Source organism: Olea europaea, chromosome 18, assembly GCF_002742605.1.
Source record: "Olea europaea var. sylvestris chromosome 18, O_europaea_v1, whole genome shotgun sequence".
Taxonomy (NCBI): Eukaryota; Viridiplantae; Streptophyta; class Magnoliopsida; order Lamiales; family Oleaceae; genus Olea; species Olea europaea.
In genome coordinates this window covers 12,769,826-12,786,099 of record NC_036254.1, presented here as the reverse complement: position 1 = coordinate 12,786,099, position 16,274 = coordinate 12,769,826, and the positions used below count along the sequence as shown (strand labels likewise).

General features: G+C 34.8%; 3 protein-coding genes across 3 annotated transcripts; 2 read left to right on the top strand and 1 right to left on the bottom strand.

Moving 5' to 3' along the window:
* The first annotated feature begins 242 nt into the window (after window positions 1-242).
* On the top strand, window positions 243-2,033 carry LOC111367501 (UDP-glycosyltransferase 91A1-like). The gene has a single exon (XM_022988411.1). The coding sequence runs from the start codon at window positions 383-385 to the stop codon at window positions 1,784-1,786; it is 1,404 nt and encodes a 467-aa protein (XP_022844179.1). The 5' UTR covers window positions 243-382; the 3' UTR covers window positions 1,787-2,033.
* A 91-nt stretch (window positions 2,034-2,124) lies between these two features.
* Window positions 2,125-9,865, bottom strand: LOC111367500. Its single transcript, XM_022988410.1, has 6 exons — window positions 9,526-9,865; window positions 9,017-9,120; window positions 5,128-5,957; window positions 4,440-4,572; window positions 2,616-2,962; window positions 2,125-2,468 (listed from the first exon to the last, which is right to left on the bottom strand). Exons 1-6 carry the CDS (start codon window positions 9,818-9,820, stop codon window positions 2,348-2,350), a joined length of 1,830 nt encoding a protein of 609 aa, XP_022844178.1. The 5' UTR covers window positions 9,821-9,865; the 3' UTR covers window positions 2,125-2,347.
* Window positions 9,866-13,120: 3,255 nt separating this feature from the next.
* On the top strand, window positions 13,121-14,175 carry LOC111367499 (RNA-binding protein pno1). The gene has a single exon (XM_022988409.1). It carries the CDS (start codon window positions 13,301-13,303, stop codon window positions 13,958-13,960), a length of 660 nt encoding a protein of 219 aa, XP_022844177.1. The 5' UTR covers window positions 13,121-13,300; the 3' UTR covers window positions 13,961-14,175.
* The last annotated feature ends 2,099 nt before the right edge of the window (window positions 14,176-16,274 follow it).

Below are 16,274 nucleotides of genomic sequence, written 5' to 3'. Positions count from 1 at the left end.
TTTGAATTAATATAGCTTTAAAACATTAAAAAATAACGTATTAAAATCAGATTTTTAGTAAATTTTGATTGATAAAAATTAATAAAATATGTTATTGAAATGTTGTGAATTCCATAAAGTACGGGATTAAAATAACTTGTTGATTTTGATTTAGGATAAAATTTAGACTTTAATCCTTCAAACAGGGTCTTAATATAGATGTGGATATGTTTGGTGTGTACCAGTGGAAAATATCACTCATTTGCTGGCGTTCCTGTGGGGATAGTTGCGGTATGAAAAGCATGTTGAAATTGTACTGATCTAATCAACATAAATATCTCAATCACAAACCTTCATAGTATAATCAAGAATCTTGTGCACTGCACCTCTAAATCTGTAGTCCATGGCTGAGCAGGGTAAATTGCATATTCTCATGTTCCCATGGCTGGCCTTCGGTCACTTGATTCCATACCTAGAGCTCGCCAAGCTCATAGCCCAGAAAGGCCACAGTGTCTCCTTTGTTTCGACCCCCAGAAACATTGATCGCCTTCCCAAACTGCCTTCGAATTTAACCCATCTAATAGAATTTGTCAAGATTCAATTGCCAAAAGTTGATAGTCTACCTGAAGATGCAGAAGCCACCATTGATGTACCATTCGATATGGTCCGCTACCTTAAAATTGCCTTCGACAAGCTTCAGCCAAGAATCACTTGTTTGTTGGAAGACTCCGCAGCTGACTGGATTATTGCCGATTTTGCTCAATACTGGTTATACCCAGAAGCTGCTAAACTCAACATTCCATGTGCTTTTTTCAGCATATTTACTGCAACTCTTTTGAGCGTTACTGGTCCAACATCACTTACATTACAAAATCAAGATGAAAGGGTGAAGCCCGAAGATTTCACTGTGAAACCCAAGTGGGTACCCTTTGAAACATCTGTTTCTATGCGCTTTTTTCAAATTAATCGCCAGTTTAAGGAGGCAATTATAGACGGAGGTAATGTTTCGGACATTTACCGATTGGTAGCCACGATTGACGGCTGTGATGTGGTGGTGATGAGAAGTTGTTATGAGTTTGAGCCTGAGTGGCTACAACTTCTAGAGAATATTTACGAAAAACCAATTATTCCAGTCGGCCATTTGCCCCCAAAAACTACTGATAGTGGTTCTGATGAGCAAAATGAAAACTGGATTGAAATTAAGGAATGGCTTGACGCGAAAGAAAAAGGATCGGTTGTTTATGTAGCTTTTGGAAGTGAAACGAAACCAAATCAAGATGAACTTATTGAAATTGCATTAGGCTTGGAGAAGTCGGAATTGCCATTTTTCTGGGTTCTGAGGAAGCAACGAGGGGCAGCAGATAATGAGGTGACTCATTTACCAGAAGGGTTCGAGGAGAGAACTAAAGGACGTGGGGTGGTTTTTACAAGTTGGGTTCCTCAACTCAAGGTACTGAGCCACGAGTCGGTGGGTGGAATCTTGTGTCACTCCGGGCTGAGCTCAGTCGTGGAGGCTTTGCAATTCGGGAAATGGATAATCTTGTTGCCTTTCTTGCTGGACCAAGGATTGATTTCCAGCCTATTGGAGGAAAAGAAGTTGGGACATGAGATAGCGAGAAATGAGTTGGACGGATCATTTACTAAAGACGCAGTTGCTAACTCTCTGAGATTGGTGATGGTGGAAGAAGGAGGTAAAGTTTACAGGGAAAAGGTTAAAGAGATGAGAGAAATGTTGTCGAATAAGGATATACAAGATGGTTATATGGAGCGATTCTTAGATCATCTACAAAATCACAAGAAGGCTTAAAGTATTCTAATAGAAATAAATAGACTTTCCAAATGAATAATGGATTGTGTATCGTTTGTGCATTCCTTGGCTTATATGTATCTGTTGATAGAGAAATGATAGACAAGTAGACAGATAAGAGATGAACAGAAGAAGATCTACTTGTATAAGATGTACCTCTCTAGCTTTTCAAGTGATTCCAATATGGGGATTGTTGTTTTAGCCTGGGAGAATTTAGATTTGGGTAATTGCATGCATCTTTTTATAATATCAAAGTGTTAAAACACTTGGATTGGATAAGGTTTTTATACTTACAAGTGAACAAAAGCTAAAGATTTCTTTCAAAATCAAGAGAACAATAGATTAGAAAGAATAGATTTCATTCAAAAGCTTTAATCCACTTAGCTATCTCGACTTTCAAAAGTATGCTTGTTTGCTATGTGCATTTTCATCCATACCAGAATAGATTATTTACAAGAAGGGACGAATTCATAACAGAACTGTGAATATATGAACTAGGGTACCTATTGAATCCAATCCGGAAGATTCTATAGAGATCAACTGATAGACCTCTACTGCATATTACTTTGGAGGAGAAATTAACTTATTTTCTTCCGAATCGTTCTTCATGGAAGCATCTCCACCCATCAATTCCTGAAAGCCTTCAACCTTCAAGGGTTGAGCCCTAACCATTCCCGTGTTCCTGCATAAAGCAATAAATATTAGATACATCTTCCGGCAGCTATAAAAATGCATATTCTTCAATCAAATTCACTTCATATGGGACCCCAAAAGTTGTAATAGTAAGAGAAAAAAGTAAGAATCAAATCTAATTAATAGAGTTCCTTACGGGGACTGGATTTGTGGAACTTGAAGAGAATTCATTGGCCTAAACGCATTGTTGGCTTGAGCACGGAAAGTAGATATTGCAGCAAGTTGTTGCTGCCTCAACTGATGCACCTGGGGGTTTCTGGCATTCATTGCTGTGAAGGCATTATTATCCAATGGAGAATCAGAAGGATTCTCCATCTTCACTTGGACCATAGGTCTGTCCTTTTCCATATTCATATTCGAATTCATGGAAGGACGAGTTGTCAACTGTTGTTGTCTTCTCAACCTCTCCCGCTGCTGTAGTTGAAAAGCTAGATGCTTGGCATTATTCATTTGCTGCAAAATTGGATTCATTTGTCTTGGAATCTGAATTATAACAAAAGCAAATTGACATAAATATCATATTCAACAAAAATACTCCAAAGCTGAAACAGAAACTTGGTTAAAAGTAAAATACAATGCATCTTAAAAATCCTAAGTTTTGACTAGTTTCTTAACTTCAGCCTGAATATTCTATAAACCTTTATGGCAATTCTGTTTTACATGTGACCAAAGTTTTCTCCCACATATAATTGTGCACAATTCACTATTCATGTGGGGGATGGACACCCCAGCATGACTCTCATCTCATGTCCCATGGAATGAACAGGTGGCCTAGAATCTGATCCTACGTTGAATCAAGGTCTAAGGTCCATTTCCCTTCAAATATTAGTTAATGCATAAAAAGATGCATCAATAATATTCTTCTTCAACATAAACAAAATCTGACGCAACTGCACCACCTTACCCTTGCACAACCACCATCCAGAACTCATTAATTGTTAGAAACCAAAAATAAAGATTAGTTAAGCAAAACTAATCCAAGAGTACCACAAAAACTACTAATTCATAATCAGATAAAACATGCTAAAATTTCTTTAGGATGGAATCACCCAAACATCAAATCTCAAATCTTTCAAATAATGAGAGAACAATTTAAAACTCAGCTTACTGTAGGACAAGGCAGAGGCGAAGAAGAGAGGATGGGAATGATGGTGGCCTATGAACAGTGGAGGTAGATGAACTGGGAAAAGGAGGATAGGGTGTAAATTTGAACGATTAGGGGGGTGGAACCAATATGAAAGGTGGTGATAGCCAGACACTGTAATGGGAAGAAATGGGAATGGTAAATACTTATTATGGGTTGAAGGGGTTAGAGGTAGCTGTGGGTAGGAAGGGCAGGAAGATATGAGAAGGCGAAGATCGATTCCTTGTTTAAGCCCCATTTTTCCCAAAACTTATTTTTCTAAAACTCATTTTTAACTACACATTCTCCCACAAATTAATTTTACACGTAAATCCAAAACTTTTCCGTATTTTTTAACCCCACATTCTCGAAAAAATCACTATTCCGAAACAAATTTCTCCCGAAAAATGGGGCTCAAATAGGGGCCTAGTTTGGAAGCGCAGAGCAACAGTAGTGGGGGGATAATGCAGTAGCGGCAGTGACTTGCCTAGAAGAGAGGGATAGGAAGATGAGCCTTCTTTTATTTCCATTTCCTACAAGAATAGACTTTCCTTTGTTGAGAGAGGGGAAAGAGGATTCAAGGAATTAGTTGAAAAAGAATTTCCTGGTAAAAAGAATTCACATTCTCTTCTATTGCTACTAAACAAAATAAAGGACAAGATCTTCTTGAAAATCCATTTTATCCAGGCAATTCTGAGTGAAACTGGGCTTCACTTATTGAACAGATAATTTGGTCTGTAAAATGCTGAACTGAGTACAATAGAGCACGAAAACTTGAACTAGAACTACAGAAATATACATTAAAAATAGAAAGTAAAGAGAGACAATATTATATACCTGTTGAGACTGCTTAATGGGAGCTTGATGCTGTGTTTGCAACTGTAACTGCATTCCTGGTATTTGGACATGACTTTGTTGAATAATATTCCTCTTAGTATCCTTTACAAGCTCAGATAAAGTCCCAAGGTTACTGGTGATTAATGGGGAAGGATGTAAGATAGTCAAAGATAATACAATCTGATACAGAAAATAGGTATAAGAAAATAATTCTAAGAAAGCTAGAACAGATGGATATAAACAGTGATCATTATCCTGAAACAATCATCATCCATTGAGAAGACCGGAAAACAAATTAAAACAGCTCAGGGCAAAATAATAATAATAATAATAATAATAATAATAATAATAATAATAAAATAAATTTATTGTCCGCAACAAATTTACAAAGTGAACATGCAGAACTTCATGAAACCAAAGTAGGAATAATATATACATATAGATAGATAGATAGATAAATAGATAGAAAGATACAGATCAGTTATCCTCAGTAACATTCAGATTCAACCCTGTTACCAATGGTAAAGTCCCATCTGTGAACCTTAGAATTTTGTCCTATATCCAGCTATCATCCTTAACACCCCCACACAGTAGGTTTCATCAGAAAATGATCCTATAGGAATATGAACAGCCACAGAAAGAAAATCAGAACGCTACAAGAATACAACATAAACGGTCCATCACTGACCTATATCCAGCTTTTTTAAGGAACATCTTCAGTAACTCCATGGCTGAACACTGTTTGCTGTAACTGTCAGCAAGGACTTTTAGAGTACGACCTAATTTACCAATGTGACAACTCAAAAATTGAGCTAACACTTCCAAAGGAACTTCTGAAGAAGCTTCAAATCCCGCACTTGTTAGTAATCCTGCTGCCACCTTTTGCGACATCTGGGATGCTTGTTCTTGACCAAGAAGCTTTCTGCTCCCTTGATATCCATGCTTTCCACGAGTTTGACTTCCTCCCTGTTCTATGTTTAGATATTCTGGACGTATACCAAGTCTCTCTATCATAATAGGGCTGATAACAGGGCTCTTGGTCATCATCCGGGGTAAGTTATCCAGAACCCCATTGAACTCCACTTTCTGATTGTTCTCCACTACAGTTGTTTGCAAGACTGCACTATCTGGGACACAATTTAAAGTAAACAGTGTTTCTGGGAAAAATGGCATTTCATCAACAGCACTACTGTCATCTACAACGGAGTTTGATTGCAGATTCGATACATTTTCCGACATGGGATTGGTAAAACTCAAGTTCTTATCTTCCTTAAAAGCTATTCTCCTCCTCTTGTGATTCTCAAGAACTTTAAGATATGTACACATCTGCTCAGGTCTCCGTTTTTCAGACTCTCGATCCCCAAATGATAACTTATATGATTCACTTGCTCTGTATTTCTTATAGAACTGACTATACCATGTTTCTGGCAATTCTTCACGCTTAAATCTTTGGGACACAGCATCAACTTCTAATTCACCAAATCTTGATCCACTACCAAGAGCTGCTTTGGATTGAGCCTGTAAGATGTCACAATAATGTCAGATAGGCACAAGAATTACTGGCATTAAAAGAACAAGTAAGAGAAGACAGAAAGATAGTTCGGTATCATGAGAAGAGATGAATAAGAACAATTCCTTCAAAAACATAAGCATAAATGAATATACAAAAGAAAATCTTAAAAGCAAGGTTCAATGTTTGAAACCACATATTGAGTTGTAACTTCAGCAAAAAGCAAATTCATACAGTTATCATGACAAAGTAAAAGGATAAAGATATTTTGTGTATCACATAAAATAAAATAGTAAGGCATTCGAAGTTGATATAAATGAATGGGAAGAAAATCCAAACTAGAGTGATCAGAAAGGTATCCAAAACAATAAGGGTTAAGATAAGCAAGAGTCTTGGGGTTTACAGGAGGGAAGCCCTTGGTATATCAATGCCACTAGAAAGCAGAGACCTGGGGTTGCTGGCATTACCCCCATGAATATTTCTTTTCCATTGTCATTTTCAACAGGATTCTGAATAGTGAATCAGAAAGGATCCTGCGGCTCCAATAGCTACAATTTCATTAACTCCATTCATCCAGTCAGCTTGACTCATTTAATGATAGTATGTTATTGTCAGATCCAAACATAGGCTACTTTATTTGGTTATCATATCTTCACTAGATGTTTATGGAATCATTATACGTGTCAATCTAGTATTTATGAGACAATTTTTTGATAGCCTATGTGACACGGGAGTGTAATAATTTTACAATGAACAACTGAAGATCAAGAAGAAAAAGAGGGTCCAATAAAAGAAGAACTGAGGGCAAGAGGAAATCAATTTTTATTTAAATAATCAAGGGCGAATATTTAAATTAATAAGTCCTTTATTTCTAGAGCAACTTATCAAATATCAAAAGAACTTCTAATAAGCTATAGCTTTATCAAAATATTAAATCTAACATAATCTAATCTAAACAATCATAATGTGAAACTCTTATTTTAAATGCCTATCAAACTTTTAATTCTATTCTCTCTATCTCCATCACTCTGATACTAGGACCAATTGATCAAAAAAAGGTTTGTGATGCAGGATTTGAACAGTCATTAATTATCAAGCTCAATCCCAGTATTGAATATATTAGTAACATTTACATCAGTTAAATTCTTATGGCAACTCAAATTATGATAAAGATAATATGCGTAAAGTTTATTAGGAAGAGAGAAAAAGATAGAGACAGAAGGTGCACTTTTTACACAGGAAATCCTAGGCAGGACGGAAGTGTTGTTGCTCACAAACTATCAGAAGAACTGTTTCTCTCTGTTCTTTGAAAATGTTCGAATCTATTTACCTGTATGAAATTAATGAAATTTGTACTTTTTTACAGTGATAGTTCAAGAGTTCTTTTTATCAGTTCATACTTCCTACTCAGATTGGATTAAAATATCTCCCTCTCATCAAGTTGAGGTCAATTAGCAAACAAGAGACCGTAAAATTCATATGGTCGTCACACCATGTTATATAAATCTATGTTACGTTAGTAAAGCCACTGAAAAGGAAGAACAAAACCACTTGAACAAGAGACAGTTAGAGACATTTAGGAAAATAATTCATGCAGAAATACCAGGTCCAGCTATCCTTTAAAAATGAAATAAAATAATATGGCTGGATTCAAGTACAAATTGTCTAGATGTGTAATTCACAAAGTAATATGCTTATACGTGATCAGCTTGTGCATCCTTTTTTTGCAATCTACTCTATCAAGTTCATCACCAAAACGCAGTCACAAATTTCATGTCCTTTTCAAGAATAACATTTCATATGATTTATGACAACCTATTCCATGAATTTTCTTGAACAATGCAACTACAGGCCTCCTCTAAACCCAATCCATCTCAATCAGTTCCCTCATACCTAATCCCTGATAGGCATTACTTTAATCACCTCATATATGATCTCATTTATTATTCTAACACTTTTTGTTTCACCATAAAACTATTGTATCACGTTTGCATAATTTACACTCGGCCCTTGTTTGAGTCTCATTTCGTCAAAAACTCATTTTCAACCAGACATTCTCCAATAAAATAATTTTGCACATGAATCAAAAACTTTTTCTTATTTTTAAACCATACATTCTACAAAAAATAAAAAAAATAAAAAAAACTATTCTAAAATATATTTTTTTCCCCAAAATGGAGCTCAAACAAGGGCGCAATCTATATAGACGTATCTTCATGGTCCAACATGTGGTCTATAAACACAGGCAATATTATAGCAATCCTGTACAATTTTCCAATAAGAATTCAACAATCACAGGGAAAAAACAAACCTAGGGAACTCCACCTAATTCAACCAGCATTAGTCATTTGTGTAACTCCAAATATATATCTTTCCATGAATACCTAAACCTAAATATAAAAGAAGCTTACTTTCAAGCATTCCTAATAACTCCAAATACCTCCAATCAATGCTACATTACTACTCCTTTACAAGTACGTTCACCTAAGCTAAATTTACAACTCCTGTATTGAGTCATACTCCAACAGACTTCCAATCTTATTGTTTCGAGATATTCTCTCCGCAATCAGTATCTCCTGCGGGTTCTCCAGCAATATAAATTGATATGACATAATCATGATTGTGCAACCAATGTTCTCAAATTAATAAATAGCAACATACAATTTGTGCAGTGAAATAGACAAGGTACTGGTTGAAGGAAAAACAATTTTATTTTGGATTGAGGAGAACATTCTTACAATGAGGCACTAGTAAACTCTTACAATAAATCGAGATTCAAATTGGTTGTGATGGATGGTGAGACATGTGACACAGTAACAGGGACCCGCAAAGAAGAGGAAGCGAAAAAAAGCCTCCATGTTTCAGTTAATGTCAGTATTGTCCCTTGTCTTTTTGAAATAGGCAAGTTGGTCCCTGTAGTTACAATTGATTTAGAATTATGTTTATGTTTCTTTGAATTAGCTATCGGTTTAGTGCTTAGTATGGTATTCAATTGTACAAAAAATTGGTCCAACTTCATTTTTAAAATACATATTTAATTAAAATGGAACTCTATAAATTGAAAAACCTTCAATAATGTTGCATTTGAAACAGCCGTTGGTTGGAGTTGATCCGCATCTTGTGCGCCGTTTTCTAAAGTGAAATACACATCATCACCATGCAACTCCAAATCTGTAAAACATGTAAACATATATAGAAATTAAGGGGAAAAGAATAGAGACCCGAATGAAAACACAGCCTAGACGGTAGAAAGGAATTAAAGGAAGCAACTGATTCACGTTAAAACATACAGCTTACATTCAGCCATAAATGGGTGGTTGAAGAAAAATAAAAAGATAGGAGAAAATAAAGTAAAAATTAACTAATATTCATCTGAAAATATACAATTTAATTGGAGCTCTGTACAATAGAATATTTTCTATAATTAAAAGATACAAAAAAACAAAAATGAAACCAAATTTCAAGATTGAGACAATTTGATACTAGAAAACAAACTCTAATTAACACCGTGTTCGGCTGGATGAATTGGGCATGAAAGTTCATAGATTCAAAGCATATAAAAAAATAAAAACTTACAATTAGGATTTAGCTTTGAGATAGGGGCGGACAATGAGGACCGATTACTAGGGCAGATGAAAAGAGAGACGGATGCCTTGTCGAAGAGGAGGGCGCGGGCACGGAGCTGAAGCTGGATCTGGGTCTTGGTCTTGGAGTCGTCAGCTCGCATGAAGGCGTCCCACGATGACTGCGAAGAGAGAGAGTGGATGAAGGTTGAGTAGAACGAATCACCCAGCCACAACCGCCAGACGCCGTGGCCTTCCAGCTTCTGAGCCAACTCGTAGCCTCGTCCATCGTCCCCCAATAATGCCATTTTTGGGGTTTATTGTGCTTACTCTGTAACTTTTTTGGGACAACTTTGAAAATGGTGGCCGGCAGATTCTTGCTATTTTTCATAATAGTCTTTCTTATTAAAAGTATTATATTGCCCTTAATGAAATTATTTATAATATCTATTTTATATCTTTAAAAAATTATCAATCAGGTCCTATATTTATATTTTTCAATCTTTTGAATACTTTTAAATATTCTTTATATTTTAATAATTCTTCAAAAATTATAGGTTGACCTTTCTTGGTTATATATCCTTTAAATAATCCTTCTGAGATTTCTTCTTGTATATCCGTATAGTTAGCATATAATCGAAATTATCAAAATATTAGTTTGAAACGGCCTATTTTGATGCGTCGTAATTTTTGCTACGGTTGGTCGATTCGTACGCAATTAACGAGCAAAAAACTAGACTATGAACACTTCAAAATGGTATTGAGAATGTAATATTTCAACTTCATTTGACATTTCATAATGAGTGCGCCAAAGTAAGTCATAAAAGGGTCAAAACGCTATTTTTCTAAAAAAATAATAATAAAAGAAATGAAGGAAAATAAAAAATTTTGTGGGGTCAAATGATCCCACATGACCCCACGTGGATTTGCCCATGATCTCACACTCTAGTGAAGAGACCAGCCAAATTTTTTAGAGGTAAATGCTTACCTTGGAATCTTGGAGACTAATTAAACTGCAAAGATATCAAAGATTTGTGGCTATTTTTGCTATTCTGAAAGTCCAACTCTAAAAATGTTGTAGGAGCACATTCGAATAACGATAAGTAGAGAATGATTCATCTAATCTGATATTAAAACTTACAAATTGTGAAAGCTTTTTCACAAGATAACTTATCTTACAATGTTCAATTATATAGGGTTATAATTATTGGATATTAACGTCAATAAAGAGGTCAGAGCCAAAATACCTCTTTTAATTTGATTTCATCTTTTCAAGTAAAATCAAGTTACAGAGAGGCAACTAGAGCGATGCATCTTGTGCCTTAATGGAGACACGTGTTGAATTTTGGAGACATAAATGCTTACTTTTGAATCATGGATACCAATAACGGTGTTAAGGTGTCAAAGGTTAAAGAATGTTGTTGCTAAATTTTGCTTTTCTCAAAATCCGCTCAATAAAAATGTTGATGAGCAAAGTCAAACAATGATAAGTAGAGAATGCTTCATCTAATTTCAAAACTTACAAATTGCTAAAGTTTTTTTTCACATGATGACTTATCTTATAATGTTCAATGGTATGGGACTTGATATGAACGTTAATAAATAAGTCACAACAAAATACAACTTTCAGTTTATTTATATCTTTTCGAGTAAACTAGAGTTACGTAAAGGAAACAAGAATGATGCATCTTGCATCCCCGAATGGAGAAACTCTGAGAATTTTGGAGAGGTAAATGATTGCTTCTGAATTTTGGAGATTAATTAAAGTTCAAAAGTGTAAAGGTTAAAGCAGAGTCAACTCTAATATTTTGGGGGTCTTATACTAATTTTAAATTGGAGTCCTATATTTTGATTCTCCTTGTATGGAGTTTTAACCTATTTAATGGAGATTAAGCCCTTGTTTGAATCTCATTTTTTTCATTAAAATATATTATTTAACAGTAATTTGACATCATTTCAACCATACATTTCTCAATAAAATAATATTATACACAAACCCAAACTTTTTTCTTATTTTTTAATCATACATTCTCCATCGTACCATCGTTTCAAAATGCATTTTTTTTTTTGAGAAAATAGGGCTCAAACAACCCTTAAAATAAAAAAATTTAATAGATTTTGATAGAGGTAGATAGAATATGTGAATTTAAAATTTTGGAACCCATAAAACATATGGCTAAAATTAATTATCAATTTTGACTTCAATTAAAATTTAAATTTTAATTGATGCCAAACAAGGGTTTAGTATAATTATAAAGAATCTAACACAGCTAACTAAGCCCCAAAATTTGAAAATAAAATAAACAAAATGTCAAATTTCAACCAGTACTACAAATTACAAGTAAATTTTGGCAAACAAAATTACAATGCAATGACAAAGGGGTGTGCTCGTTTGTATGATTATTTTCTCACTACAACTATTTCAAATAAAATTGAATATGCATTTGAGTGATTTATGTACAAAATTGGAGAATGTGAATACAAAAGATAGTATAACAAAATAATAAAAATGATGATCAAATATAAACAAGCTTCTAATTTTATATTAATTCATAAGAAATTAACTTAAAATAAGAAGCATCTGAATGAAGAAGAACAAATAATTATTTAATTCAAAGTATTTTAAGCAAATATCAAATATTATTTTCGTGATATTAAAACAAAACAATATAATAACAACATATATACTATGTAGTGTATGTTTTGAAAATAAGAGAGAGAAAGAAATCTGTAAAGCTGTAACAATAGCAGCGAGATCAAATCAAATTGTATTGAATCTTCAAAACTTTAATTCAAAGAGAAATAATTTATATTTTGTTGGGTTGAAAAAACAATGATGGGTAATTGTTGGACATGGAATTTGAAAAGACAAAGAGACATTTTGCTTGGTTAAAAAATAAAAATGAGTGTTTGGAAGATAAAATGTCTACAATTATAAATAGGGAAAGTAATATTTGTGATAAATAAATGTAAGTGATAAGTTTGTTTCCATATATATGTTTTAAAGATTTTTGTATTTTCAATTTTTATTAGTTTGTTATGCTTTCATACAATAATTCTATTTTCAGAATTTTAAAAATATAATTTTCATTTTTTCAACTAACCAATTAACTTTACATAATTTGAGGCTCTTACCAAAACGGTGTTTTCGGCGATCGCCTATACTCAGGACCACCACCATTGCTATTTTTACCATTCTCAAAAGTCATGCTCAATAAAAATGTTGTAGCACATTCAAATAATGATAAGAGGAGAATGCTTTGTCTACTTTTCAAATTTACAAACCGCATCAACTCTCTCCGATGATGACTTACTGAGTTGAGTAAGAAAGAAGTCGGAACAAAAACACAATTTTCTGTCGAAATCCAAAGGAATATATTGAGAAAGCTTACACTACATTCAGCTAACGTAAAATAGACACCTCCATAAACATGCGAAACGCCGCATCATAGAGAGAAGAGTCACCAATTTGTAGCTAAAAGTTGTTTTAGGGAAGAGTTCAATTGGACCCAAAATTATGGCCCATAAGTTTAACCCAAACGTAAACTGGGCCAAACCTCCAGCCCAGACCATTTTTTTTCCCGGTTCATTGCTCGTGTTATTTGCCGCATGAACTTCACTCAACCCTAGCTGTCTCTTGTGTTCGTCCAATCCGAGGGTTTAACAAATCCTTGCTTCTGAAACTGCGACACAAGAGATTGATAGAGAGACGTTGAATTCAACATCTTGCTTTTCATTTTGTACTGTTTCTCTATTTCTCTTCCAACGGCGAAGAGACTGCTGCCGGAATGGATATGGAAGTACCCGCCGTCCAACTGCCGCCACCAGCTGCAAGGAACACCGTACCCTTCGCCCAAAAGCCCAACTTCAAGCCCCTGAAAGCCCACGAAATTTCCGATGGCCAAATCCAATTCCGCAAAGTCTCCGTGCCGCCCCATCGCTATACCCCGCTAAAGAAAGCGTGGATGGAAATCTACACACCTGTATATGAACACATGAAAATTGACATCCGGATGAATCTCAAGGCCCGACGGGTTGAATTAAAGACCAGGCAAGATACCCCCGATATTAGCAACCTCCAGAAATGTGCGGACTTTGTGCACGCCTTCATGCTCGGATTTGATGTAATCGATGCCGTGGCATTGCTTCGATTGGACGAGCTTTACGTCGAATCCTTTGAGATTAAGGATGTGAAGACTCTGAGAGGGGAGCATTTGTCCCGGGCGATTGGGAGGTTGAGTGGTAAGGGAGGGAAAACCAAGTTTGCAATAGAGAATGCGACCAAGACGAGGATTGTGATTGCTGATACCAAGATTCATATACTCGGCTCCTTTGCTAATATTAAGGTGGCAAGAGACTCACTTTGTAGTTTAATTTTGGGATCGCCTGCAGGAAAGGTTTACTCTAAGCTGAGAGCAGTGACTGCACGCTTGGCGGAAAGGTTTTGAAGTTCTCTTCATCTTTTCTTTAATCCTTGTTGGTTTATGATAGAGGAGCTTAGATTATTTGAATGTAATATGGTGCTGAAATTTTGGGCTTATTATATTACAATTTTTTTTGTTTAAAAGGCTTGTTGTTCTGTATCTTTCTTCTTTGTGAACTTATGATGCAAATATACAAGCTTATAAATATTTGAATACATATGTGACCTTGAGAATTGCAATTGGTTGTTTATGATTGCCCTTGAATTTACGCTGGTGAAATTATTGATTCATTCCAGGCAACGAATCAGTTTTGCGAATCAAATTTCCTTGTTATTTGTAAGTTACCATATACATATTGCTATACTTTCCATTATAGGTTAACTGTTGACTTGCGAGGCTTCTTTGTGTTGTAGAGCTGATAAAAGATAATGTTTACATTCTCTTCAATGGTACTGATTACTGAATAACCAAACTCCTAGATTAGTACTTCACCCTAGTATTTGTCATCTTATTTGGATGTGGCTGACTCTTATTATCGAGGCTAAACATCAATATAATTGCCTCGTTTCTATATTTAAGTAAAGACATCATTGTGGACAAGAAATGGATGAATTGAGTCTCTTGCTATCAATTCCAGTACCTTGGCCAAATTTTATCCTCAACTGACCAAATTTTTTGTTGACATTGTGTGTCAAGACATCTGTATGACCAAAAGCTTTTTAGGAGTCTAACCCCTGGGTTCTTCCATAAGGTTTTTGCTGTTATGAGGGTCCTTATGTTTCCATCGGCTTCTGGCTCGACATGCTTAACTTCTTATTGCTTGTTTAGTTAGGCGTAAAAGTAAGGCCCCATTTAAGAGAAATTTTGAGAATTGATTTTTTGACCGTTAGAAGAAAAGTGTGAGAGAAGAAGTCAAAAGTTACGGTTGAAATAGTGAAATAACGGTCAAAAAATCAATTTTTTGAGGTAAAAAATCCCTCCCAAGCAGGCTCTTAACTTGCTACTTTGCATTGCTTTAAATGATTCTATTTTTATTTCTAAACAAGCTAATTACTTTGCATTTAGGGTTAGCTTATTAACTGACTAATTTCTAACTTAAGACCTTCAAAAGAACCATCATTTTAAGATTTTACATATTTACTTATAAATAAATTTATCAAGCTTCGCTAAACATGCACTAGCCTCTTTTCCCTGGAGTGCAATGGTCTTTGTTGATGGTGAAATTTGATTGGCTTATTCAGATGGAATACATGTTTTCATCGTCATATAATTATTTTGTTATCAATATTGTCAAATACATCATTTCTAATATGTGCAATTAAACGATCATTCAATCGTCAAATCCAATCCAATAGCTTTGTTCAAACCGTGGGTTGAGGGACTGAGATGTTTGACATTCAGATTGAGGTGGAGAAAAAGTCATCAGTGTACATGAACCGAGTATAAAAGATAATTATTTGGTAAAAATGGCAAACCTAAGTGTCAGGAGAAAAATGAGATTTGAAACTTTAAAGAAGTTAGGAGGAAAAAAGTAAAAATAAAAATAAATAAACCTTGTATCAAATATTACTTTTACATCACTTATAAAGTATTTCAAAATAACGTGTAATGCACGTTGAACTCTGACTAATTTGCCTAAAAGTCCATGCAAAATGAGCACCTAGGAAAAAAAAGTCATATGGTGATAATAAAAGATCATAACACTGAATTACTTGAGATGACATGCTCATAAGAATTCTCGGAGCAACCCATTAATAGTAATAGAAATCTGTGCGAAGTTTCCTCTCATGATTTGAGTTACTACTCCTTAATTACTTATACTGTCTCGAACATTGCCCCAAACATTTGATTGCATTTTTTAACTAAAATGAAATATTATTACTATCAAAATGGAACTATACATCTAGAATGGTCATAAGAAGACATCATCCTGTGCCATTACTTGACATGCATCCCCTCTTTCAAGTCCATCACAAGGAAAAAGAAAACTAAGATTTGCTTTTATTCCAGTATTAAAAAGGGGCTACGAGAGAACATAACAGCTTTCAGAAGTATAAATACCGTGACATAAATCGTAAATGCATGGATATGAAATACCAAAAAATTCGCTGATCCTAAAGGAATAGGTAACAAAGTCACTTTACTACCCACTGCTACTAAACATAAACCTTCTACGCCATACCAAGGGCTTGCTTGCAAGGGTGGGGACGGATTATTATAAATTGGAAATAATTTCCAGTGCAAATTTTCAGACATCACTAGTGATAGACGATAAATTCGCCACGAACCCATTTAATGACTATACATTCTATTTCCGAGTTGATCAAATTACCATATT